The 27,464-nt window shown below is 49.2% G+C and overlaps 1 protein-coding gene across 1 annotated transcript; it reads right to left on the bottom strand.

Moving 5' to 3' along the window:
• Positions 1–478: 478 nt before the first annotated feature.
• Aen (apoptosis enhancing nuclease) lies at positions 479–9,028 on the bottom strand. Its single transcript, XM_004623459.2, has 4 exons — positions 8,943–9,028; positions 5,685–6,273; positions 2,435–2,635; positions 479–2,167 (listed from the first exon to the last, which is right to left on the bottom strand). Exons 2-4 carry the CDS (start codon positions 6,207–6,209, stop codon positions 1,931–1,933), a joined length of 963 nt encoding a protein of 320 aa, XP_004623516.1. The 5' UTR covers positions 6,210–6,273; positions 8,943–9,028; the 3' UTR covers positions 479–1,930.
• Positions 9,029–27,464: the final 18,436 nt, after the last annotated feature.

The following is a 27,464-nucleotide window of genomic DNA, read 5'->3' as shown; positions in this document are numbered from 1 at the left end:
GACACAGGAATAAGCATAGGGTGCTGTTAGAACTAAATGGAGGGAAAAGACCGACTCCCTCGGCCCCAGTCTTCACTGTATTAATCACGCAGATGCCGCGGTGACTCAAGCCAGAGGGACCACGTTTGGGTTTTGCACAATAAAGCGCTCAGGAAATCTGCTGCACAACAAAGTAAAAGGACTCACCACAAAGCTACACTTCAGATTGGCTGAGCTGGCAAATTTTATATTATGTATATTTTATCACAATTTTAAAAATTTAAAGCAAATACATAGTTTTTGGGAGAAATTACATAAATTTGTGCTTTATAATTGGGCAATTGTAAAATTTAAAAAATTATATAATTCGGTTGCTGTTGGTTTTCTGTCATATGCCCACCACTTTAAAAGATGTGTCCACTAAGGTCAAATCACCCAGCAGAGCTGGGCGTGCCAACCACCAGACATGCACAGGGCCACTGCTCCCGCTTGCCCAGGGACCTCATAACAAAGCGATATTCAACGGTACCTTTCCCACAGCGACAGTTACAGTGCCATCCCCCTGCAATCCACAACCCAAGCTACTGCTTGGCCCTGACTTTGGCATCTGCCCGTCGGAAGTCCTGGGCCAGCTATGGCCATGACTCAGCTGGCCTCCTACCCAGCTGACAGGGAGGAGCTGGTGTCCCACACCCTCCAACCTGGGGTGAGCAGTAGCAGGACACTGATGAGAAGTGGCATTGCAGAGCCACGGGCCACGCCTGCAGATAACCCCAAACTTCTGTGCTGTGTCCCTGAGCTGGCCCAGCCCCCATCCTGTCCCCCACCACAAGGTCAGCAGCCTGTTCACAAAGCCTGGGCCGGGCACTGTTTGGGCAACTGGCTATTAGCCTCTTCCCCACCCTATGCAGGAGGCTGCACCACTCGCCACTTACACTTAGGGAAACAGACTGGGGATGGCACAGCCAGCTCTAAGTCTCAATGCCAGGTGGCAGAAAAGATGGCACTCTGAGGCCTGTGTGACCAAAGCTCTTGGTCATTTTGACACGCCAAAACTGCTCCTTAGGAAATGGAGCATTTTCAAAACTTAATCCAAAACCCAGACCTCACTGTAACCACAGATCAGAGTAAAGCAGCACAGCACCACATGAGGTGCGGGCTCAGGAGCTGCCACCCCTGGGAGCACACTCTGCTTCTGAGTGGCGGCCCTGCTCCTCAGAGGGCAGGTACAAGTCGGCCAGGTCACAACTGAACTCAAACCACTTCAGCACAGGGGAGCCCCACAATGGGTGGGCTTGGGGGTCCCCGACTTGGGTGACAACAAATGTGTCAGTTCCCAGTTAGAGCTGCTCTGCCTGGCCTGCCCCTGCACTGACCCCAAGGACTTCTAACACCAACTTTGGGAAGGGGCCAGCTCCCCTGGGAGGTGCAGGCTCTGTTAGTCCATGTAGCCTAGCAGGGAGGGGACAGGCCCCGCAGGGCCCCAGGTTCCTACAGCAGCTGTGGCCAGAGTTGTAGCACAAAGGGGAGAAATGAGGACTTAACTCTTCCACTTTAGGACAGTTATTATGAGCCCAAATATGACCCTGGAGGGAGAGTTAAGTGACCAGAACTGAACTCCACCCTGTTCCCCAACCAAGGTAAAGAAGCTCCAGCACTGACACCTGGGTGAGGGGTGTCCTCCTACTAGGAGCACGGCATGATGCCTGTGCAAAACCTGGGACAGCCAGCTGGGACTTCGACTCCTGCCACCTGCCATCCAGAGGCTATAAAGTGCCACTGGTAAGATGACAGGAGTCAGAAAAACAAACTGCCAATGGCGGAGGGCTGCGCTGCAGGCACAGGGCGCAGATAGTGCTGCTGCCCTGACCCTGGGCACCAGACATCCTGCCTGCCCTGTCCTGCCTGGATGTACTCCCAGGGTCCCCTGACCCAGGCTTCTTCCCTCCTGTCACTCTCTTCCTTCCTGCACCTCCCCTGATCTGGCCACAGCAGCAGGGGCCAAGTCTTCGGGCCAGTACTGGTCCTCCATGTACTGCTCCATGTCCGTGCTGCTGTCAGGCTCCCTGTCCTCTGGACACGACCACAGGCTGCTGGCCACCTCCTGCTCCCACTTGTCCTCTACCAGCCGGTAGAGCTCCATGGCTGTGGCGGCATCTTCTACTGATGAATGCCCATGCTGGCCCACCTGCGGACAAAAGACAACATCACTGTGTGGTGGGACAGGCCACAGGCCACCTGGCTACTTCTCTTAACTGTAGACATGGTGTCCCTAACCCTGACCAAGGGTCTCACATCTGCTTCTTCAAGACACAAGAGCAAAGCCCAGGGAATGGGCACACACCCCTCAGGGATCAGCCTAAAGGTGACAGTTACCCAGCATATTCGCTACACAAGGTGACGTGGATGTGGAAGGGACAGCCCACAGCCTCATCCTTGCTCCTGCCCCACTTACCTGGATCCTCTTGTGCAATAGCTGCAGGGCCAGGTCCTTTAGGGAGACTCGGGCCCGAGTGAGGAGGCCAGGCTGGCCCAGCAGGCTCGGGACGCACGTGGTGTCACGGGTCTGGCTCCGGGGATGGACATACTTGAGGGCCTGGAAGTCATTGTGCAGCGCGTGCCCCACCACCACTTTGCCCTTCAGGAGCTTAAGGATCTGTGGGTGGAGAGGAGCAGGGAGAAAGAGCCCAGTGAGGCCTGCAGCAAGATGGATGAGCCCTCTCCAGCAGAGCCCAGACCCTTGGGGAGCAGCAGAGGAGGAGCCTGGCTCTACAATCAAACTTGCTGCCCACATTTAAATTCAGGCCCTTCTTTATGTTTTTTTTTTTTTTTTTTTTTTTTTGATGAGGATTGAACCTAGAGCTCCACACATTCTAGGCAAGGGCTCTACCACTGAGCTACATCTGTAGACCATTTTGTGAATTTAAGCAGGGCCTAACTACCTGGGCTGGCCTTGAACTTGAGATTCTCCTGCCTGTGCCTCTGAGCAGCTGGTAGATGTGGAGCACTTCCAGTGGCTGAATCCAGGCGTTTCTCCCAATTGTAACTTAAAATACTCTGGACCCATGGAAGGGCACCCTGCCCACCACACTCCATGGGAACATGGGAAGCTGAGGGAAAGGTCATGGATGGCCAGGCTTCTCATCCCTAGGTGTATACAAAACCTTTCACTGCCAGCGTGAGCTCTGCTCCCAGCTCCCCCCTGGGCTGTGGGTCTCAGGATCCAGGTGTCTACCCTGTCCAGGACCCCACTTTCCCCTTCAGAACTCATTCTGTTTTCCAGGGACACATTCTGCTCAAGATGGTGTAGCCACACCTCCTGCACCAGGACCCTGTGTGACTTGACCAGTGCTGCTCCAATCTACTGACTTATTATTAGGTATTGGTCAGTAAAGGCCCAGCTGAGGTCAACAGAACCATGCCTGGTGCCAGTACATACAGCCAAGGCAGAAGCTCATTAGTATGAAGAGACTGGCTCCAGGATTCTGCCCCTGCGTTGCTCTGTGCATTGACTCCTCCTCCTCGTCCTCCAATCCCGTCTCGGTACACAATGCGTCCCTCTTCCTAGCACCCAAGGAGGCCATGTCCAGGCCCTGGGCCTGTAACCCCACCCACACCTGCTAATCTCACACAACCTACCTCAGACAGACATGACATGTGTTCAGACCCCAGTTTGCGTCACCGCACAAGTCTCCTACCTCATCCCCCAGCCAGCGGGAGGGGAGTCCTTGAGGGGCTCATACAGGCCTTCCCACTGCTTCTGTTCCCTATTGGCACACTGGGTAATCTCTAGTCTTCCAAAGAACAACTGCATGAGCTGGATGGAAGGTGAGGTACAGCAGTATTCCCCCACCTTGCCCAATCCCCGCAGCCTAGAAGGGTTACAAAGCTGTTCTTTTGAAAATGCAAAGTTGGTCTAATACAATGACTGTTTAAGAATGTTAATTTATTAACTTCTCTTTTGCTCATGCCTGATTTTATCTCTGAGAAATGAGCCCAGCTGGACAGGGCTGAGAGAAAACACACCACACACTCATACTAGTGCACCCACCAGCCTAGGTGGACAGCCGGCCACACCTACATGGACCACTTTCTTCTCAGCATGAGGGATTAAACTTGGATTCGAAGCCCAGGGTGCTCTACATCCCCAATCCTTTTCATCTTACAATAGGATCTTGCTAAATTAAACCGTCGACGCTCGCCTTGAATTTATAACCCTCCTAAGAAATGACTGCTGTAGCCACCTCAGCGGTATGGCTTTGCCTTCAGAAAGAGCTCCTCTGCACACACTTCCAGAGCCCAAGCAGCAGCCCTCCCGGCACCAGCTTCTACCAGCGAACTGCAGGACTCTCAAGGTAAAGCGCCTTGCCACTGCTGGACCGTGCATCGCTGACCATTTCACACGGGCAAAACTGCGTTATCATTTTCTGTTCTCTCCCTTGATTTCTGTAGTGTCACTGACCACTACAGTCGCTTCACTCCGTTGCACATAATGCTATTTTCTCATGTACATTCGGTATTGTGTACACTTAGCACAACTTTTAGGACCCTCCCCCAAGCCTACAGACCTGCAGGATCAGAATCTTCATGAGGGAACCTGTGGACAAGGGCGCTGCTCATTAATCAGATTTTAGAAGTTTGCTATGGTCAAGAGCACCTGAGAATTCTGGCTACAGTCCCAACCACTGAGCAAGTTTTTCAAAGCACTTAAAAAAAAAAAAAAAAAAAAAAAAAACCAGGGTAAAGAAATAGGACATCTCAGGGGCCAGGGAGATGGCTCAGTGGAATAAGCACTTCCCTGGCAAGTGCAAGGGCCTGAGTTCAATCCCTGGTTCTGCCAAAAAAAAAAAAAGAAATAGGACATCTCAACACCTGAAGGGTTGAGGGATATGGGCCCTGCACTTCACACCTAACACTTTATAGCACAAAGCAAACGCCAAAGGGAAGCTGTTTGATCTCTACTATGGGCATGGCCTCCTACAGACATTACCGTGTGTTGCCCACCAACACTTCACCGAGGTAGGGCCAGGACTTCTACTCAAGGTGTGATCACAAAATATGGTGAACACAGTAAAAGGCACATTGCCAGTCCCCCTCAAAACCCTCCCCCTTACCTCAAACACAACGCGCCCCAGCATTCTTGCTACCTTCTGAGGCAGTTCTGGAAGCCCTCCTTCAGGACGATCTTCAGTTACACTGCTGTGGCTGCCTTAATCGCCCACAGGGATTCGAAACATTTCCCTTCAGGCTCATTTTGACTTTGGGGAAGAGTCAGATGGCACAGTACCAGAGCCAGTGAAAAAGGCACATGAGAACACACTGTGACAGAAACTACTGCAAACATTTTGAACCAATTCAGGACATTGAGGCAGGTGCAAAAGGACACAAAGGAGGACTTCCAAAACTGTTTTTGGAAAGTGGAAAGAACAATGAGATACATGTGTTCAAAGAGAACATTTTGGGGGAAAATTTTGAAGATTAATAAAAATCTGTATTTTACTACAGTTGTTTTAAAAAATTAAAAATCACATCTATCATATTCTTTGATCACGCACCATGTATGGAGAAGGAACTTATCATTCGGAGGAGGGAATAAAGGGACTTTCTGAAGGTCTCACTCTCAGTGGGATCTGAGCTGTACTCATACTTAGGGCTGTCCTACCCAGCCCCCACTCAGCCCTGGTCAGCCCCCACCCTGCCCTCACCTCTTTCTGCGCCACCTGGAAAGGGATGGCCTTGCGCATGTGCTGCCGCGTGATGCCGCTCCAGCGAGTGCGGTAGTCAACGATGGGCATCTCAGGCCGGATATACTTGTCATAGAGAACGTCACCATGGTAACTCACCACAGAGCAGCGGGCTAGCTCACTCACACACCCTCGGGGCCCTGTGCCCACCATCTCACAGTCAACAGCCACACACTTGCTGGGTGAGAGCCCTGGGGCTTCCCTGGAGGCCGGCCGTCTGCTGCCCAGGCTGCTGCCCGCAGATCCAGCCCTGGGGTGCTGCCTCCCACTGCTGGCAGCCTCAGAGCCTGGCCGTGCCTCCGACGGGGAGGTCCCCGACTCCGGAGGCACGCTCAGCAGCCCCTGCTCCTGCAGCAAGGCCTTCCGGGCCATGAAGCGCTGGTGCTGTCGGCTCCTCCTCTTGTGCCTTCTCCGCAGCACATCCTTCGTATTCGGGTTGGTGTTGGACAGGCACTGAGTAGACCCAGGGCCTTCCCCCTGGACCATGCCAGTCAGTTCACAGCCTGTGGCAAGGGACGCCAGGGAGGCGGTCTGTCCTCAGGGCAGCACCCTACAGAGAGAACATAGGCAACGCAGCTGCGTGAGGAGGTGGCCAGCCCACCCCAGTACCGAAGCTCCCAGCTCCCAGCTGCGTTGGCAACCTGCCTCATCAGGAGCAGCACTTACATGGCGACCACCACTTCTGGAGGACTGCTATAACTCCAGGGAATCGTATTATCATCCCAGCTTTCGAGGAAAAAAACAAACCTGAGGCATATCGTGAACTCTGCCCAACTAGTAAAAGAAAAAGACTGACAAGAACCATAATCTGCCAGATGTGATGCCACTCACCTATAATCCCAGCACTCTTGGAAGGAGGAAGTAGAGGGACGGCAGCTTTGAGCTAGCAAAGCAGTTTAGTGAGACCCTGACTCAAAATTTAAAAAGGGCTGAGCAGGAGCCCCTGGGTAGGTCTCTGAAACGTTGATTAGCATCTCTGACCAGAATTACTACACACTTCAAAGTCCATAGTTACATAGTCTACCTCTGCCTGTGAAGGCAGCGAGCGAGTCCTGCAGGTGTCTGTCCCAGCCCATGTCAGCCTTGCCCCCGCCCTCACCCTCTGGAAAAGTGTGAAGGGAGTAGAGGTGGTTTGTCTTCTACCCAGACCGTGAGGACCACAGGGACAGAGTTCATGGTGGCCTCAGGAATTCAAGTGGGTGGGAAGGAGAGGGACGCAAAGGTGCAGAAGTGTGGTCAGGAGGACAGCAGGGGACCCAGGGCAGGGGCACAGGACAGGCAGAGACACCAGCTAAAGGAGGCCTAGAGGTGGAGGGGAAACTCTGCAGGGGTCCAGCAAGGTCAGCCCACCAAGCAGTTGAGGAAGGAAAGGTTCTGAGAAAAAGCCACAGACCCAAAGCCCAGGAGCTAAAACATGCCCTGCCAGTCACAGTTCAAAGGGCAGAGGCAGAGAGTAGAGACAGGTGGAGGCCTGACAAGTGCTCATAGGTCTCCTCAGGCATGAATAGGGAACAGGCAAAGGACTTTAGGGGGAAGGTGAACTGATCCCAGTTGCCTTCTGGGAACAAGTGCGGGCTGGATAAGAACCCGGGCAGTAGCAGCAGAAATGGAAAGGGGGCGGGGCCTGCCCCTTAGCTCAGGACTTTAAGTGGCTACTTCAACAAAGCAGTCAGGCTCAGGTTGTTGTGGTTCGATCCCCACAACTCAAGCCAGCCAAACCTGCCCTGAAGGCATTCAAAGAAGAAAGAAAAAAGAAATGGAAAGAGGCAGGAAGTGAGGTGGGGTTCAAGTTTGCTGACACCAGCTTGTGCACGAGGCCTCCTGGCACCGAGGGCCAGGGTGAGGCTTGGTGGCCCATCCTGACTCATCCAGCCTGCACCTGCTCAGTCCCTCCCCAAAGCCTCCTCCCTTTAAAGAAGATGCTTAACTGCAGTGGTCAAAGTTAGCAGCAATTGTCAGAAGTGACAGGTTCAGAACCCCGATATGCCTTAGCTGGAAAATGGGAGAATAAATACCTGCACTTAGAAGCACAAGCTGGCCCTGCTAGTAACTGGTTGAGCTCTCCTGAGGGGCTGAGGGTCACAGGGTGGGTGGTTTTCCTGCCTGACACAAGGTCCTAAAGAAGCTAAATCAGGTACCTGGAGAAAAGGTCTCAGTGGTCTTGTGATTGAAGGGGCAAAAGCAGGCCTCTTCCACCTGCCCTGGCCTCACTGAGTCAGAACCAACAGTGACCAGATGGAGCAGGCTCATGGAACACAGCCCCTTCCGCAAGGGCAGACACAAATCTCAGTCCAGACTGCCCTGTGCTCTGAGGGTCTGAGCAGCAGGCTTTGAAGCAGGGGTCCCCGGCCCAAGGAGAGGGCCGCAGTAGCAAAGTCCAGGAAGCAAAGATGGGGGGGGGGGGTGGGGGGGACAGAGCCGGAATCACCAGTGACGTGCGACTAGACAGGCGTAGCTTTAGCTAGATTTAGGGTGTAAAACAGAAACACTAGATCTGTTAAAAGGCAGATTCTCCGGCCCACCACCATACCATCTGAACTTCCTTGGGGAGAGGATCCTGGAATTTTCCCCTTGCCATACGAGGATGAAACCCAGGGCCTTCGAAGAACTACATACATCCCCAACCTTTTTTTAAAAATATAGTTTTTGGGCCAGGGAGATAGCTCAGTAGAACAAACACTTGCCTGGCCAGCACAAGGTCCTGAGTTCAATCCCGATACTGTAAAAAAAAAAAAAAAATAGAGTTTTAAAATCTGGGCCAGGCTCTCTCCAAATCGCTGAGTTGCCCAAGCTAGGCTCGAATCTGCGATACTCCTGCCTCAGGTTCCCAGAGTGAAAATACAGGCAGGCGTGCACGACCCAACTTCTCCGAGGATCATGGTGTCTACGGACAATCCACCCACAAGCCAAAAAGTCTCAAAACGGCCCAGATTTAGGCGAAACTGACTCAATAAGATCTCAGTTACTAAAAAAAGGTTCACAGGACAAAAAAGCAAAACCAGCGGGCGGAGAGCGCGGCCGATCTCCTGCCGGCCGGCGTCCGCACAAGGCCTTGGGCGCTGCCACCAACCGGTCCTGGTGCCCAGGCCAAGGATCCCGCCTGGCGCCGCACGGTAGGCCCGGGCCTCCGAGCCAGGAAGGGATCCGTCCCCCGGGCCGGTCTGCTTCACCCCCCTCCAAGGGCCGCGATCCGCCGCGCCGGTCGGGTCCCCTGCTCACCTGAAGCCGGGCAGCCTCTTCCGGCCCGCACGTGTCCCCTAGCCGGCCGGCCGCAACTCCCACATGCCCCGGCAAGCCCGGATCCGGCTGCCCTCCTATTGGCTCGCTGGACGGCAGCCCCCGCCTAAAACCATTTCTGATTGGTCGAACGTCAGTACTGCAGGTGGGCGTGCTGGAGGGGAAGGGGAAGGACTCTTGGAGGGGCGTGGCCTAGGACTTTGCTTGGTGCGCGAGCGGGAAATATTAAAGAGACCAGACCCAAGCGGACTCTGCTCCAGGTCACCGGTTCTCGTTTTCCTTGGGCTACCCAGGTAGAGCTGTGGGCTCCTTTGGTACAACAGAGTACATCCCCATCTGCGAAATGGAACAGTAGTCACTACCTCCTCCAGAGTTCTGGAGATTCTGCGAAGAAATACAGTAAATACCAGGTGCTGTTCTTCAAAATCAAAGGCTTACGCCAGGCATGGTGGTACGCAACTGTAATCCGAGCCCCATAGAGGGCTCAAGCAGGAGGGTTCTAAATGCGAGCCCATCCTACGCAATTTAGCGATTTAGTGAGGCTCTGCTTTAAGAAGGGCACGCGCTGGGGATGTGGCTCAGGGCGTAGGCCCTGAGCTCAGGCCCCAGTAAGAACAACAAAAGTTTCTGCTATACTTAAAAAAAAAATTCATTTATTCACGTAGGGTAGTTTGGGTTTGCTGTTTTCCCTCTTCGGTCTTGGTAGTTTTATTCTTTCTCTTCTGGTGCTGGGAATTGAACTCAGGGCCATGTGTATGCTAGGCAAGCATTTGTCCAATGAGCTATGTCTCCAGCCCTTGGTAGTTTTATTCTATGTAATAAAATGGCAATAGACAAACAAAAACATACACTTTGCAGTACCTGCATAAGGGATAGTAATCAGGGACTCCAAGAGGGACCAGATGACTGAGGTCTACTTGGAGCCCTAAGGGGTAGGGGCTTGGGCTGGGGGTTCTGGCAGGTGCATGGGCTGTGAAAGTCCGTGGGGCAGCCACCACGAGCCAGCCAGCCGGGTTGTCTAGTTATGCAGATGAAGCCTTCTGGGCCCCCTGGCCGTGCAGGTTTTGAACGTCCAAATCTCTCCTTGTTGTAGAAAGTGGGGGATTTCGGATAGAAATGCTGCTTATTTGTGTAGATAGATGTAAATTTCTTTTACAAGTGGATAGCTCTTCAGAGGCATTCTTGTGACAGAGAAGTGGAGGTTGCTGTGGAAATCTGAAAGATTCTTATATAATCTGACGACATGCTGCACATAGATTTTGATTGAATGTAGTGCTGATACTGCAACACTATCTTGATCTGGAAAGAAAACAGGGGACCACTTACAACCTTATGGCCATAGAAAAAATGTTCAGAATTAGCAAGCTCAAATTCATCTATATATTCTTGTGACAGAAAAGCACAAGAAGGTGTTTGGTATAGTACCTTAAGCTTGTATAAGATGCTGTAACAGAAGCCGAATATAAAGAATGTTGCATAGGGCCATCCAGATGACTCAGTGGATTAAAGCGCCTGCTCAGGAAGTCATAGGGACCAAGGTTTGATCCCAAGTGCCATGTGGGTCCCACCCCCAGGGCATGCTGAGACCTTAATTGAGATTGGGTGTGGTGGCTCATGCCTGTAATCCCAGAGTTTGGGAGGCTGAAAACGGGAGGAACCGTATGTGTCTGATCTGTGTGGTGAGACCCTGTGGACCCTTTACTAAATACAGAGAAATAAATGAAATAAAATAAAATAAAGAATGTTGCATAGAATGTCAGATTTTTAAACATTCAGACTTAATAGCGAAACACTATTTGAAAGGGTTATTTTGAGGGTGGGGTGAAGGATACTAAGACCATACAATGAAAAGAACAATTTATAAAATCAATAGTCGCTCAAGGATTAGACCAAAAAGGTGGATTTGGAGGGCAGGAAAATAGGTGACCCCAGGACCTTGGCACAGAGTGACAGTCTTAGCCATTTCTATTTTTTATTTCAAGACAGGGTCTTATTAAATCACTAAATTGCTCAGGCTTGTCACTTGGGCTGGGACGGAGAGCCTGAAACTGCAATAAGAAACATTAACCCAATTGTAGAACAAGTCCATATTCGATCAATGACTTCCACTGTGAATAAAGAATTTTCAGGATGAGTCTCTAAGAGGCAGGGGAAGAGTAACCTTCAGAGGTTTTAGGACACAGAGATGGGGTGCAGGCACTTGAGAAATGAAGCATATTATTTCCTAGAATAGGGAACATTTATGTTTCTCTTAAAGGAGTGGAAACCCCAGGAAAAGATGCCCCACAAAAGGTACTAGCCCATTCTACAGGTATGTGCGAGCTTTTTAACAAAATTTAAACATTTTTGGATTCTGCTCCTTAATCTTAGGGTCAGGTTCCTGCTCTTTATCTTCTCAATTAATCCAATTTATGGACTTTCCATTTTCCTGAGGAATTTGGGGTGTAATAGGTCTGCCAGGAAAGGAGCCCTAGTTATGTAGTCCAAGCTGGCTTTTAACTCACTATGTAGCCTAAGCTGGCCTCAACTCAGGGTCATCCTCCTGCCTTGCCCTTCTGTGTGTTTGGATGATAGGCTTGTGCCACCATGCCTGGCCAAAGGATCCTAAATTTAAGGAAATGCTTGGATCACCTTGAGTAATATTGGCTGCGTCCTAGAAGTTGCAGTCTTCCTAAAATTATTGCATGATTTCTTCATCTCCTTTTCCCCTTTTATTTCATCTGTCCTACCTCAGGCTGACCTCAGATGTGTGGTCCTCCTGCCTCAGACTCTCAGAATGCTGAGATTACAGATGTGTGCTCCTGTGCTGGCAGAGTTTCACTTTTTTAGGGGATGAGTAAACAAGTCTGGTAAGAAGTAGCTGTGGAAAGTGGTAGGAACAGAAGAGATGGGGTAGTGGGTCACAGAGAGCATTTTGTTCTACTTGATCAGGTGGCCAAACAGTGCAGTGGACCTGATGGAGGAAAGACTAGAAACTGGAAGCATCTGAGTCTGCCTTGAATGGCTGTTGCCTGGGGAGCCTCAAAGGGGAATCCATGAATCTTATCTCAGATAGAAGAGACTGTTTTTTGTTCTTTTCTAGAACACATGGGGCCGGGGAGATAGCTCAGTAAAATAAGCACTTGCCAGGCAAGCGCAAGGGCCTGAGTTCAATCCCCAGTTCAAAACACACACACACACGCGCACACACACACACACACACACACACACGCATCGGAAAGAAGGGTTTTCAGGGGGCCTGCCCCGTAGCTCAGTTCTTTTAAGTGGCTGCTTCAACAAAGCAGTCAAGCTCAGGTTGCTGTGGTTCGATCCCCACAACTCAAGCCAGCCAAACCTGCCCTGAAGGCATTCGGAGTGGGAAAAAAAAGAAGTGTTTTCAAACCATTGCTGTTTTGTCAGAACACATTGGTAGAGCAAACTCAACACTCAATAAGAAGAGATCTCCCCACCTCTGGGACCTTACAAATGCATATGATTAGGGCCAGGGATGTAGCTCAGTGGCACAGCACCTGCCTGGCAAGCTTAAGGTTTGTGAGTTCGATTCCTGGTACCACCCCCAAAATGGACATGATTAATATCAAATCACTCTGAAATTCAGATTTCCTTGTAGTTATTTGGCATAGTTTAAAGAGATGTCAGTACAGCCTTTGTAACTACTTAGATCCTTGGTAAGAACATGATTAAGCAAATACGCTGCGAGACCCCAGGGATGAGGGCCGCAGTACTGGTACCCTCACTGGGGGAGGGGGGTGCATCACCCTCAATCCTGCTTCTTTAGGAAGCTACTCAGCTCACCTACTGACTCTTTTTTTGTGTTAGTGAGGAATGCACTCAGGGCCTTTGCAGGGAGCGACAGCCCCAGCCCATTTTTAAAAATGTAAATTTTGAGACAAGATCTCTAATTCACTAAATTGCCCAGGGTGGAATAGAACTTTCTGTTTTCCTGCCTCAGCCTCCCAGATTTCAGGGATTACAGTGTGCACCTGCATGCCTAGGTACTTAGCGACTCTTAGAGTGAGACTAGCTCCTCTTTCAAAGACCAGAAAGCCTCAGGTAGAGCCTGTCCAGGAAAGCTCAAACCCTTCCCCCAGTGACACCACTCTTTCCCCCTCCACCTTTTCAGTCCAGAAGCACAGGAGACCAGAGACACAATCTGTTTTGTAGGCACAAATCCCTCTGGACCACCCAAGCACCTCTGTGCCTGCTGTGGGTACTGCTTTGAGAATTTGGGGGTGGGCTGTGGGGATCCCCATGATACCATGCCAGTCTTTGGCTTGAAAGGGTGTACTGATCTGGCCAGTTCTTAAAGCAATGGTTCTTTTCAGTGCGGCCACGGAGCAACAGCCTAGTCCTTGCCTGGGAGTCCATTGGACCCACTGAGTTAGAAAGCCGGGGAGATGGCTCAGTGGAATAAGTGCTTTCCTGGCGAGCACAAGGGTCTGAGTTCAATCCCCAGTTCCGTAAAAAGAAAGAAAGAAAGAAGAAAGAAAGAAAGAAAGAAAGAAAGAAAGAAAGAAAGAAAGAAAGAGATAAAAAGATAGAAAGCCAGGGCGAGGGTCCAGCTCCCTGTATTTTAACCCACTGACTGCAAGGCTGAGTTTAAGACCCCCTTGTGTGGGAGGGTATGAAACTGAGAAAATTCTGGTGGCCAACTGGAAATCATTAACTCATTTTATTCAAGCAGCTTCCCATCTGGTTCCTTTAAACTGAGGTGCTTTAAAAAATTGTTTTTAAATGTTAAGACAAGATTCACTAAATTGCTAAATTGCCCAGGCTGGGCTCAAGCTTGGAACCCTGCTGCCTCAGCGTCCCAGAGTGCTGGGATTACAGGAGTGTGCCACCAGAGCTTGACCCCACAGTGGCTGGACTTTGCACCTACCAGGACATAACCTGTCACCAAGACAACTGTGGCACCTGTATATTCCCCCAAATGCCTTTAAATTTCAGGATTCCTAGATCCAGGTTAATTTCGTACAGTTTTTCAGTGGAAGACCAGAGGGATTCGATCCAGGGAAATTTTACTCTCCGCCCTCGCTCGCTCCTTGAACCAGAGTTCCCCAGTCTCCGCTCAACGTGCAAAGCTTTTACAATGATTGATTTTTGTCGCATGCAAGATTTCCTGTTTAAGTGATCGGGCCTATGAACTGAGCCTAACGAGCAGTTGCCTAAAAATCCCAGTAGAGGGCGCTGTATCCCCTCACATGGGGAAACCTGCTGCTTCAGGGTGAGCGCCGGCCAAACTGCTGCGAGAGCGACGTGATAGGTGAGGGAAAAGGACCCGAGGGCCTCTCCCCTGAGCTACCTAGAAAGTCGCCTCAGGAATCAATAACCTGTGGATCTTGCTGAGTGATTTCGCGACAAGTCACAGCTTCTAGTCCTTGGTTTCTGTGGCTTTATGGTGTGACGATCTGGGCCGCGTTCATTCTTCCGTGAATTCCGCAGCACAGTGACCTGCGGAAGGGAAGGGTCACCATTGAGACCATGCCGACAGCACTGGAAAGTGGAGGTTCCCGAGTGCAGGGAAAGAGGCAGTGTGTAGGGGGGAGTCCACACCTGAGCTCTTCTGCAGCCTAGCGCCTCACTTGCCTACTCGCCATCCTGGCAGTGATTAATTCCATCCTACAACTGAGGAATCCAAGGCCCAGAGACGTCAAGTGACTGGCTTAAAATCACACAGCTATCAAGGAGTGCAGCCAGGATGGAAACATGCGTGTTTGACCTCAGAGTAAGGACTCCCAGCTCTGCACATCCACTTCTCATATCAGGAGCGCACCCCACTTTCCAGACACGCTTGCTTCCAGAAGTAGGATTTCTCCCTCTACCCCTCTCTAGCCCCAGCCCACTTGTCCCCCTGCTCAGCCCATCTTGACATCTGGACCCTGAAAGGAAGATGCCTGCTGAGTGACACCAATTTGCAGGCTTCTCAAGTGTGAATGAGATTTCTAATAGGACTGGCTGCCCACTGGCTTTGCCTTGCTTACCGGGAAAGGGACATGTAGGAGACCCAAAATGGGGTCATAGAGGATCTATGCAGAGAAGGGGAGAGAAAGGCAAAGGAAGCAACAGCAGGAGCCTCTGGGTACAATGAAAGGCTTCCCAGGTTCAAAGAGGTTAAGCACATTTCTAAAGGTCACACAGCTGGCAAGGAGTAGAGGCTGGGTGGGCTCAGTTAATGATTATATTTTTGGCATTCCCTAAAACTGTCAACTCCCAACACAATTTAAGCTTGTGAGATGCAGTAGGCTTGGAAAAGAATCGTGAGGACCTGGGACTTTGCTGCTTGACAAATTGCTCTCCACTGAGGGTCTCAAGATTGGGACTTGGTGTCCACTGTAGGATAAGGTGGCCCCAGGCAGAGGCACCACCAAAAAAGGCTGGCAAATGGTGTTTTGGTCACATCTGCTCCCGTAGAGGGTGGCATCTGAAGCTGATCAGGGGACAGGGCTTGCCTGCCTCATTTTCTCTGTGGGTGAGGCAAGCTCTGGGGCCAAGAAATTTCTCTCCCAATCACCCCTCCCCTCTGGCTCAGGGGGATGGAGAAGGCACTAGGAGGCTGCTGTCTACTTTCCCATGGGAACACTGTGTCCTGAGTGCATGTCCCTTGGTGCCACCCACACTGTGTCTCTGTAGCACCGCTATCCACCTACGGGGCACAACATGCTGTTGGAGAAGAGTGAGTCCCATGGGGGCCTCTCCTGCCCCAAGTTGGGGTGCAGCAGCATCCCAGAGCTTCTGGGAACAGAAGCCCACCTCTTTCTATCATCCTGGAGTGTGCCCTGGTCCTTGTCTTCCTCCTTGGTTCTGGAGGAGTGAGCTTGAGATGTTGCCTGGGGCTAGCAGAAGACTTGGAGAAGAAACCCTGGGGGACTGCCAGAGAGACCCTGCCCCTCCTGCTCTGCTGCGGGAGCCAGCACCGGGTGGCAGACTGGGACTTGTTGTTGGACAGTGAGACAACAACAAAATCACTAGTCTTCCAGACGGGGCTGGCCTTGTGGCCTCGGTCCAGCCTGCTGTCCCTCCCACTTCAAGCTGCACAGCCCTGGCCTGAGAACCCCAGCTCTGCTCAGGCTGGGGGGCGCAATGACTTTCTTTCTGTTCTTCTTGTTTCCCAAGCATTCTATCTTCCATAATGAAAATGATGGGGAAAGCTCACGGTTGCAGGGCAGCGAGCAAGCCGGAAGCTCATTTCTCTACCTTTCTTCAGGGATCCCAAAGCAGCATCAATTGAAGGAGCCCGGCAAACAGGAAGAGCTGAACGCAGTCCTGTAGGGGTGGTGCCTGCCTGCAGTCTCAGCACTCTCTGGGAGGGGCCAGTCCAACTTTATGACTTAGCAAGACCTTGTCTCAAAATAAAAAATAAAAGTGCTAGGCATACAGCTCAATGAAAAGGCCCTGCAGGGGCTGGGGAGATAGCTCAGTAGAATAAGTGCTTGCCTGGCAAACACATGGTCCTGAGTTCAATCCCCAGTACTGCCAAAAATAAATAAACAGACAAGCAAATAATAAATAAAGTTAAAAAAAGAAAAAGAAAAAGCCCTGCATTTGATTCCTGGTTTGGTTCTACAATAATAATAATAGTAATAATGATAATACAGGTCATGATGGTCCTCCCCATCCAGGCCCATAGTGCCAGTCCTTGGACACCAACTATATGGTTCAGTGAAGTCGCTGGTGGGTTGGGAAAGGAAGAGAAACATGGCAAGGCAGCTGGAGGGCTCGCCTGGGCTCCCTGTGGTTAATGTCCCCTGCAGGCAACACTGAGAGGGGCAAAGTGAGGCCTCCACTGCCTGGGCCAACCTCTAATTGCACTGGCAGGGCACATCCGCTCCTTAATTAGCAAAAGCCACAATATCCTGGTGGCTTGAGAGTGTGGCCCTAATTGTATTTGGGCAGCAGCTGAAAGATAATTACCCTTCCCTATAGGTGCTTTTAATTCTTTTGCTTTGTAATTGTGAGCTCTTCCTCTTCAGCTGATTCCCCCAAGCCTCCACTTGATTCTCTCTATGCAGAGTGATGAGAGACTTGGAGGCCAAGGGGGATGATGTGGAGAAGCCTGGCAGTGGCCAGCTCTGGGGCCACTTCCTGCAGTCAGCCTGACCTGGGACACAGTCCTACATGGGCCTGAGAAGACACCCTAACCTGCGCAGGACTCAAGGAGAGGGTTCCTTCCCAGAAGGCTGCAGCCCTCTTCCATGTAATCCTCATGTGGGAGGCTGGCTTGGAACTCCAAGCTGTGCTGAGCTGAGACCCCTCCCTCCATCAACCCATTAAGAATCAGGAGTGCATTCACCTTGATTTCTTTTAAAACAAACTATCGCCCCCATGTGTCTGTCACTGGTGAGAGGGAGCTAGGGCATTGCTAGCCCTAGCGATTGCTTCAGAATCCAAGACTTTGGTGTAATATCAGAGAACCTGGTTCACTAAGGCATGAGGGGTACACAGGACAGCTGAGGACCTAGGTGTTCCCAGGGAAAGCAGGGATTTCAAGGGGACCTAGCAGGTGAACTTTGAGAATGACAAGCTACAAATATTCCAGGCTGAGACAGTTGCAGCAGCTCTCTGGACACCACACTGCAGGCCTAGCCACATGAGCAGCCCTGGCTGTAAAGTCACCAGCCAGGTCACTGTACTGCTCTAGGTTGTGCTCATTCGTCCACCCCAGTGCCTTGCACACAGCTTGGCTTAGATTAGACAAAATGCTTGGCAAAGAGGCAATGAAAGTGGGTGCACCAGTTCACACCACATTGTCCTCCTTTCTGGACCCCGTCTTTTTGTGAGGACAGATCCAACTTGAGCAGATGATGACCATGCGTTTCTAACATTTGTAAAATTCTTTAACTCTGGGCTGTATAAGGGGAGATGTACAGACCAGTGACAGTAACCCCCCAAAAGGCTACTATGGTCCCAGAGATATGCACTTTGAAAAAGTGATCTGCCTTCGAGCCCACTAAGTTCCACTCCCCACCTCTAATTCCATTCCTTCGAATTTACAGCTGTCCCTTTAGCAACACTTGTTTCCATGGTTTCCTCCATGACAACGATTCCTCAACCCCTCTTCTCTTACTTCATGACAGTAATGGGTGTAGGGATCCTTAGTGTGGCTACTCCATGTAACCATGGTAACAATTAATTGAGCCTTTGTTTATCTTTTGTGAAGAGAGCTAGAGAATATGGAGCTAGAACCGATATTCTCATGAAGAGGAAGTCAAGAGACTTGTCCCTGTACCTGCTGGTAGCATTTAGTTCAGACCTGTGTTCAGCCTCTACTTTAAACATGACTAGGCTCTAGGGAATGGAGTGACAAGACATATCCACTAACATTGAGGGCGTTACCATCTAGCACTGAAGCTCTTAGTCCCACGGACATCAAATGTGGTCCGTGAAGCAAGTGCTCTTGGGAGCAATGTCATGACAAGTGTCTGTCCATTGCTGCATCCCCTCCAGCAACCACCAAAGAAAGATGGAGCGAGGAAATCTGTACTTATGTGAGGACATCCTGCAGGCTGCCAGGATGTTACCAAAGAGTCTGTTGTAGAGAGAGGGAGAATCTTCGACTCCTCTCTCATAAACATGGAAACCAGTGCCATCATCCCTAAATTGTACTGTTTATTGCAGGCAGAGAAGAGAAAGAATAAAACAAAAATCAGACCTGCCCAACTCTAATGCCATGAGGGGCTGAGATAACCTCCTACTCCAGGGACCATCACCTACCTGCCACTGATCTTCTTTGGTAGGAACAGGTCTGATGTAGGGGTTGCCATCTCCATCTACTCAGCTTTTCTGTTTCTCACTGAAGATTCCAGCCAGAAGGACAGCTAGGGAGAATGAAAGTGAGAAAACAAATAAAATGACCACAGGACAGCAAAGCTAATAGAGTGAACCCAAGATCAGGGATAACTGTTTGCCTTTTCTTGCTTTCCAGGCTGATCCCCAAATGTTTCACCAGATCCCTAATAGTTTCTCTGAGTCTTCAATTTGCCAATACCAATAACCTACACTGGCTTGGAATGATCATAATATAACATAAAATTTTAGAAAATCCATAGAACAGTGTATTATGCCAATTTGTTCAAGTAAACTACAAGTAGCTAGGTAGAAAAGTTCTTCCTTGCCAATCAAATGCAATGTAAATTAGTCAGTGTAAGTCCCAGATCCTGGGTCCCAGAACTCTGAGTTCTAAACCTTGCTACTGTGTAGACCTAAGGCAGGTTTAATCATTCTGAGTATCCTGCACACTCAGCTAGTCAGAAAAGGATAAATGGCACCCTCTTATTGGTTGACAAGCAAAATATAATAACCAATGAAAGAACGGTTCTTCTTTCCTGGCCAATAAGATCTTGCTTATATTCTCCAAAGGAAAGGAAATCCTTTGTAAAGAAATGAGCAGAAAGAGAACTTTTTTTGGCAACAAAATAGTTACTGTTGCTATGGGACATTATTGGTGTGATCAGTGATTGCTGCTCAAAAGAATTAATAAATTACTTTGAGAAAAAAATTACGAAAAGCAGACCAGCTGTGTAGTGTGGTCTAGCATGAAGTTTTTATAGTAGCATGTGAGAAGCATTTTAATGTAAATGCTCCACAACTCTACAACTATATCTAGCTAGTCCACCAAGGACATCTTGGGCCATAAGCATGCACTGATATATATATGTATATAATATATATATATATATATATATGTATATTATTTTTTTTTCAGAACCAGGGATTGAACTCAGGCCCTTACATTTGCTAGGGAAGCACTTAGTCCACTGAGCCATCTCCCCAGCCCCCTGCACTGATATTATAGTGACATTTAAAAAATTATTTTATCAATGAAGGAAAATAATAAAAGAATATTATATTTTGTTTGTTGATGCAGGCACTGCAGGTGAGATATGGTTACTGTCTAAAATACCGAGATTTTCCTCCCTTTCTGTGTCATCAAGTGATAGCTCAGTTTAAAATAACATTTTGCTTTGGAAACAGAATATTCTTGGCTCTTAATGAGAAGTATTCTGGATGAACTACCCCATAGGACATGGTTGTTCAGATGTTTCTCCAGCCAGATGTTACAAATGAGCCAGGCTGACAGGTGCAAACTGAAGTCAGTATTTGTCAATCAAGCCAAAGAGAAAAGACCAGGGGACCAGACGCTGGCTGTGCTGTGTTCTGGTTGCAAAGGTGATGACCAGAAGAGGAGAGACAGAACAGAGAATCTTGATCCTGTGGCCGTTTGTTGAGGGCGATGTGTTTCTCCCTACCTTGAGCTCTGTGGGATACTTCAATCTAGAATTCACCCCCGCCCCCATGTGAGGGTTCTGGGGGCTGTGATTGCTTAATCTCTCTTTACAGTAGATATCCTTGGACAAGACCCCCGGCCTCCCTCTTTTTCTCCTATGAAGAGCAAAACGTATTTTTCTCATTTAAAGGAGAGGGAAAGGGAAGAGAGAAAAAGGGGAGCAATCAAAGCCTCAAGCATAGTGGGATATGTGTGTGTGTGTGTGTGTAACTGCAAATCCTGAAGAAATGGTAGTGTAGGTTACTATTACTTCTAAAGACTGGTTCGCTGGGGGTTGGGTGGGAGGGACTGCAGGGAAATTGCCCGGTGCCTGGATTTGAAAGGAAAATCCAGTATTTCCCCTGGTGGTGGGGAGGATGAAGTAGGAGAGTGGGGACTTTCACCAGCCTGGGGCTCCCAAGGTACGTTTTAAAGAATCAAGGTGCTCATGGGTAATCAGTGGCCAAAGCCCCTCCATTCACTGTAACCAAGGCAACAGGAGGCTGGGGCTGCGGCTGGTTGCCTAGTAACCACGCAGTGCTGTGTCCTATCTGCCGCTCTCTCCTCCCCCACCTCTGTTAGCCCTTTTGTGGTAGATTCTCGCCCTCCGGCGGCTTTTTACCCTCCTTCCAGGCAAAGCAATTCCCTTTGCTGATCGTACAAAGGGCATTTTGGATGTCTTGGGATTTAAAAAGATGTGTATCTTGATGTTCCTTTTGGACGGATTTTTTCCCTATGCCCAAACGTTGGCACCAAGAAAAAAATGCTCGTACCCTTTTGGCCTCTATCTTCTCTCTCCACCCCCATGCTTTTTCATTCATTCACTTTCAGTAAGGGTACGGGGATTGTGGGGCGGGAAGGGGCAGTGAGAGAGAGGTTGTTGCGATTTTTCTAAAGAATTCCCATGCCGGAGATCACAATAGATTTTTTGCGTCCCTGCACCCTGTGCGTCCGTCCCGCTTGTGGGCGAGAGCTCGTCTTGGAGCATAGTTGGCACTTAGCGCCAAGTTTTCCCACTGGATGGAAGAAGAGGAGATAAAATGCCCTCCAAGAAGCCGACACCCAGGCCCATGGAGAAACGCGGAGAGGAGTCGGTACCCCCAGTCCTCTGCAAAGCGGCCTCACCTTCTAGCCTCCTCCACGCAGGGTCGTGTGGACTGTCCCGGCGCTGAGCGGGCAGGGCGCTGTCCAGCTTCTGGTGCTGAAACTGGAAACTCGGATTTTCCGGGGCGGGGCTCCAGGGATCGTCAACTGTTGGACTGTGAACCCCTACGGACCCGGCGGGTAGAAAGGCGAGCCTAGCACGCACCTGCACTGGATGCTCATTTCCAGCACACTGGCTTTCCACCTCTCCACTGTCCTCCAAATAGTGGATCATTTGCTACCATTGCAATGGGTAGGAAGAAGGGCCCCGGACGCTGGGAGGATTACTCAGTTGCTTTTGGGAGCTTCCCACATTTTCCTATTGGCACTGGGCTCTCGGGGTGTTGATAACAGAGTTCCGGGGCTCCTGGCGCGCAGGCAGAGTTGGGGCGCTTTTCTGAGTGCAACAGGTCTATTGAATCTGAAATCTGAGGGACAAACTGCTGAGGTGACCTGGAGTGGGTGAAACAGAATTGCCGAGGTTGGGGAGCGGGTGCCTGTCTGCCCCACAGAGCGATATGCCCGCGGCTGGATGCAAACTAGATGCCCTTACAACTCGGGCCGGTGAGCAGCAGGTAAGAGTGCTCCGCTGCCAGGTTCGAACAGCCTCCCTGTCCCACGCTACCCCTCTTCAGCCTCGTAGCTGTAAGAGGAACACTGGGCAACGCCAAGCCCGGGAGCTCCCTTACCTGGCTATGGGAAAGGGCCTGGGCAGGGACTTCGTCTGGGATTTTTATTTTACCTGGCATTGGTCGCCATGGCCGGAGACGAAAACCGATTGCTTGCTGTCCACTTCTTTCTGGAAGAAAACTCCCTTCTACCCTGCCGCTCAAGCTGCAGAGCGAGGGTGCAGGGAGGAAAAGGACGGAGGAAGCGGTTTAGGAAATACTTGCCTCTCTTTGGCTCTCTGTCTAGTCCGCAGCTGCCAGAAGAGATAGGTCTGGGGTTCGGGGACGGTCCGCCCAGGTGTGGATACGGTGGACGCGGCTGCGGGGGCCAGGGGACAAGAGCTGCTTTAAAGCCGGGAGCTACCCACAGGTGGCCTGTCAGAGACTCGGACGTCCGTGACGTCACCCTGAAGGCGAGCAAGGAAGAGAGTGTGTGTATGGGGGGGGGGGAGTGTCACCGCACTTCACATCAAAAGTCCCCCGTGACCATGGCAACAGCTCTTGGGGGTCTGCGCTCCAACAGCCTGCAGTCTCCTTCTCTCTCCCGCGTCATTCTGCGCTCTGCTGGGCTGGGGTCCCGCAGTCCCGCTGAACTGAGTCTTTCCGCGCCGGAAGATGTACTGTAGCCACCTCTACGGCTAGCTCTAGGTCCCCTAGCTTGTCTATCGGCCAGGCTGGTTGGTGAGAGCCCGAAAGGGGCTGCCAGGTCCCAAAGAGAGCCTTTACACTTCCAAAGGGCGAGCATGCAGAGTCCTTGATTTCCACAGGGGCCTTTCCTATTCTTTCACCACGACACCTCGACAGAACAGATGTGGCCCCCCTCACCACCCACAGGCGGAACTGGAGAGTATCCGGAGACGCACCCGGCCCCTGCCCCGCCGCGGGCGCCCAAACTCACCCCCAAGAACCACTTGGCCCATCCTCACCTGTGTGCGCTGACTGACCAAGGCTCCAAAGCTCCCCTGGAGCTTCAGAAAGCACAGAACCCGGCCGGAAAATAACAAACCCACCGCGGACGGCGCGCACGCCTCGGGGATTACACTGGTGGCCAGCGAAACAAATGAAACACAAGGAGTATTTTCTTGGTCTCCTGGTGTTTTTAAATTTGAAGTACTTGTTGCCAAGATGGAGATGGGGGTAGGTGTCCTGCCTGCCTTAAGCCCTGAAGCCTACAGAACGGGCTGGGGGTCAGGCCTGCTGCCTTCTTACCAATGCCGCCAGGCTATTTGTAATTATCCTTTTTTTCTTTTGTTCTTTCTAAGGTAAAGAAGAAAGTTCTGTTGTTTTGGTCTCAGCCTCACCTGGTTACTTCAGTACTCACCTGCGAGCGCCCCACGTTTGGCTCCCTGTCTCCCCACACTGATCAGCAGGAGCTGGACACGGCTTTGCTCCGGGGGCCATTCTTACTACACTACCGGCTGGCCTCACACGGGTCCGACCTGGTATGACGCACAGACTTCCTTGTCGCCCACATCCTGACAACAGAGGCAGCAGGACATTTCCTGCTACAAGGCAGGATTTTGATTTTGTTTCTATTTTTGTGGTTCAAAATATGCAGGTATTTGGAAACATAAAAAAAAAAAAAACAGGTTTTTCATTTATCACCTAGATATTGATAGCATACAACGTTTTTCATTTTCTGTGCTGGAGGTGGAACCCAAAACCTCTTTAAATTTAAGGAGTCATGTCATTGATAAATATATGGAAAGCTGGGGCTCTAGCTCATGGCAGGAATGCTTGCCTAGCATCCATGAAGCCTTGGTTTCAAATCCAGCACACACACACACACACACACTCACTCACTCACTAAAATAAGTGGAGAACTGGGAAGAAGAAAGAAATATGAACTGGTCTCAGACTCACCTTTTGTTATCTAAAACTAGCAGTGTTGTATATATTTCTGATTAGCAGACTGAATACCGGGGTGAAAAATTATACTCATGAATACAATGAAACAGCATGCAAACAAAAACCACCTCCAACACCAAAGATGCATTGTTGGGACCCACACATTCTGTCTCAGTCTGTCACATGTACCAGGACAGGCATTAAATGGGTAATTTGGATACACGCAACAGTATGGGGATAAGGGCATCTCTTTTCCTCCTTAGCAGAAGAGCTCCCAACCCCCAGAAAGAGAAATAGGCTTTTATTTATTTCTTTCTCTACCCTAATGTTGGGGATTTTTGCTTGTAAACAAAAGCAGCTTGAGGGTCAGGGAGATGGCTCAGTGGAATAAGTGCTTGCCTGGCAAGCGCAGGGGCCTGAGCTCAATCCCCCAATTCCGATAAAAAACAAACAAACAAAAGCAACTTGAAAAAAAAAAAAGCAGCTTGGATCTCAGAAGCAGTGGCTGAGCAATTTGGATCCGTTCATTTGTTTCTGGCCTATTCAAGAAAGTTAGCACATGGAAAAAATTCTACCACATCATGCTCTTTGTGGGAAGCTTTTAGGCAGTGGTGACGAACCCACGGCAGGTGGAGCCCTCTCTGTAGGCAGGCAAGCCAAGTCGTCCGGCAGCAGAGCCTCAGATAACACTTGTTGGTTTATTTTTATTTTTTTTTCCCCCAAAGTAAAACCTCAGTATTCAGGTTTAATTGCAGGTGTTGGCTCTTGGTGATAAATAAGTGAGTTTGGGGTGAAGTTTGGGCACTTGGGTCTCTAAAAAGTTCACCATCTCTGCTGTTAGGATCCTGGGTGGAGTTCTCCAATTTGTCTTGCCTGATTTGATCTTTAACACACTATATTTTTCTTCGAGTCACTTTATTTGTAAGTCTAAGGGTTTAGGCTGTAGATAAAATGAGAGAACAGTAGTAATCATCCACTCACGACCTTTGTAAGACACCAGCTACTTCTCCAAGCATTTCACATGGGAGAGCTGGTTTGACAGCAGAAACTGCCTGTTCAAAGGAAGAAGAGCAGAACCTCCACTGTTTAATTCACTTGAGTGACCGGGGACCTTTATGCTAAAAAAACCCTGATTGTCTTCTCCTTGTATGTGTTATCAAAATTACTTATTCAATAGTTAAGAAAGTTAGGCAATTTATAAAAATTGAAAAACAACTGCTACATATTTGGAATTCTTTTGTGCTTCCTTTGAAATAGAAACTTGAATTATACAATGTAGGAAACTACTTTCCATATACTTTTTTTTTTTTTTTAAAGATCCATTAAAATTATTTTTAATGCATTTCCCAATTCTGGAGAGGGTGTGGCAAAATAACTTGTGGTACTTGAAAGTTTGTTAAATTTATTGGAATGCAATTTTATAAGGTGATGAAGAATCATAAAGGGGCTGGTGAGATGGCTCAGTGGTCTAAAGCACCTACTTAGAACAAGCTAAGCAAAAATGCAGCGACCATGGTTCAATCCCTAGCACCACATGCCAGCCAGCCCCGCCCCCTGGTGTGCTGAGCTGGCCACACACACACACACACACACACACACACACACTAAATAAATAAATAAATTTAAAAAAAAAAGAATCATAAAGATATTCATGCTCCTTGGGCCAATTCTTTGTTCTGAATATTCTTTTTTCAAAATTTTTTTTATTTTTTATTTATTTGAGAGAGAGAGAGAGAGAGAGAGAGAGAGAGAGAGAGACAGTAGTGTGTGTGTGGCCAGCTCAGCCCACCAGGGGGCGGGGCTGGCTGGCATGTGGTGCTGGGGGATTGAACCGCGGTCCCTGATGCTTTGCCAAGCTTGTTCTAAGTAGGTGCCTTAGACCACTGAGCCATCTCTCCAGCCCCTGTTCTGAATATTCTAATAAAATAATCTTGAATACAGGAAATGCTACAAATGTGAAGGTGTACATTGTAGCATTGGTTAAAAATTTTTTAGATGTGAAAACAATTAAATATTCATCTGCAAGACACTGACACATCAACCTGGCAAACGGATGGGATGTTCTCTTAACTCTAAAGACTATTTATATGCTGATACACGAACAAAGAAAATCCTGTGATATACCATCAGGGAATAAAGTAAAATGTAAAATGGCCTTGACAGTTGTGATTAAAGTAATGGCTTAAAAATCCTGGTAGGGGGAACCAGGGAGATGGCTCAGTGGAATAAGCACTTCCCTGGCAAGCACAAGGGCCTGAGTTCAATCCCTGGTTCTGGAGGGAAAAAAAAAATCCTGGTAGAGCTAGGGATGCAGCTCAGTGGTAGGACATGTGCTTAACATAAGTGAGGCCCTGGGTTCCAATCCCAGCACTGGGGAAAAAAAAAAAAAAAAAAAGGAAGAGAGAGCATGCTGTATAAAAATAGAGGAGATATATATCAAAGTGTGATGAAGTTTTAATAGGTGAACTTTAATTTTTTAATCACGTGACCCAAATTTTCTGAAATGTGATCATATAGTTTCTGTAATCAGAATATGATAGAAATATTTATTAGGCATCTATTGTCTCCCTAGCTCTGTTCCCATGAGCGTAACTAAGACCAGTGTGAAGGCTGCATTTGAGAACTGCACATGTGGTTTCAAATCTTGCCTGCGGTGGTTGGTGACCACACGATGGCTTGATTTTATCAGTAAAAAGCAGATAAAAGACACTTGGCTGTTGGTCAGCTCAGCAGCATCTTCAGCGCAGCTGGGCTGTCCTCCTCTCCAACGAGCTTGCTGTGTTGCTGGCATCTACCTCCTGAACAAGTTTCCTTCCAAACCTGAAGTAATACTAATGATAATCTTAATAACAATATTAATAATCCCCTTATATCTTTAATAGTAATACTTCACATTTTTTATGCTCTCCCATCTTTTTTTCTTCTAATTTTTGTTTTTCTTTGGAATGTATGTAGGACATAAGTATCACATCGCTTGTGGGAACGTGGTACATGTACAGAACACATCTTGATTCTCTTTTCGCTCCCTACCCTCCTCTTAGTCCCTCTCCCTCCATGTCTTGGGCCCTTTTTCATTTGCAAAAGCTCTAGCTCTGTACAATGTTTTATCAACTTTACATCAATAAAAAACATCCAGGGGCCAGGGAAATAGCTCAGTAGAATAAGCGCTTGCCTGGCAAGTACAAGGGCCTGCGTTCAATCCCCAGTTCTGCCAAAATAAATAAATAAATAAATAAATAAGTATCCAACTTAAGTGTTGCATCATTTAATCATCACAACAGCCTTGTGAGGGCAGGTGTTATTTTATCTAATTTTATTTAACCTCTGATTGAGTAACTTACAGAAACACACAGCTAATAAGTGGTAGATCCTCCTATCATTTGACTTTTAGACATTCTTTCTTTACAGGAAAGTGGCAGCTGGGCCAGGGATACTGCTCAGCAGCACAGCACTTTCCAAGCGAGGTCCTGAATTCAATTCCCACTACAAAAAAAAAAAAAAAAAATCCAAAAAGAAATAAAAAGGGGCTGGGGAGATGGCTCAGTAGAATAAGCGCTTCCCTGGCAAGTGCAAGAGCTTGAG

This window comes from Octodon degus, unplaced genomic scaffold, assembly GCF_000260255.1.
Source record: "Octodon degus isolate 3935 unplaced genomic scaffold, OctDeg1.0 scaffold00002, whole genome shotgun sequence".
NCBI lineage: Eukaryota > Metazoa > Chordata > Mammalia > Rodentia > Octodontidae > Octodon > Octodon degus.
This window is presented reverse-complemented; position numbering and strand designations above follow the sequence as displayed.

Excerpts from the sequence above, each read along its gene's own strand:
- Aen (XM_004623459.2), bottom strand. The coding sequence starts at position 6,209 with ATGGTCCAGGGGGAAGGCCCTGGGTCTACTCAGTGCCTGTCCAACACC. Across the intron at positions 2,636-5,684 it reads TCCAGGTGGCGCAGAAAGAG|ATCCTTAAGCTCCTGAAGGG; the intron begins GTGAGGGCAGGG and ends CTCCACCCACAG. Across the intron at positions 2,168-2,434 it reads TATTGCACAAGAGGATCCAG|GTGGGCCAGCATGGGCATTC; the intron begins GTAAGTGGGGCA and ends TTTTGTCCGCAG.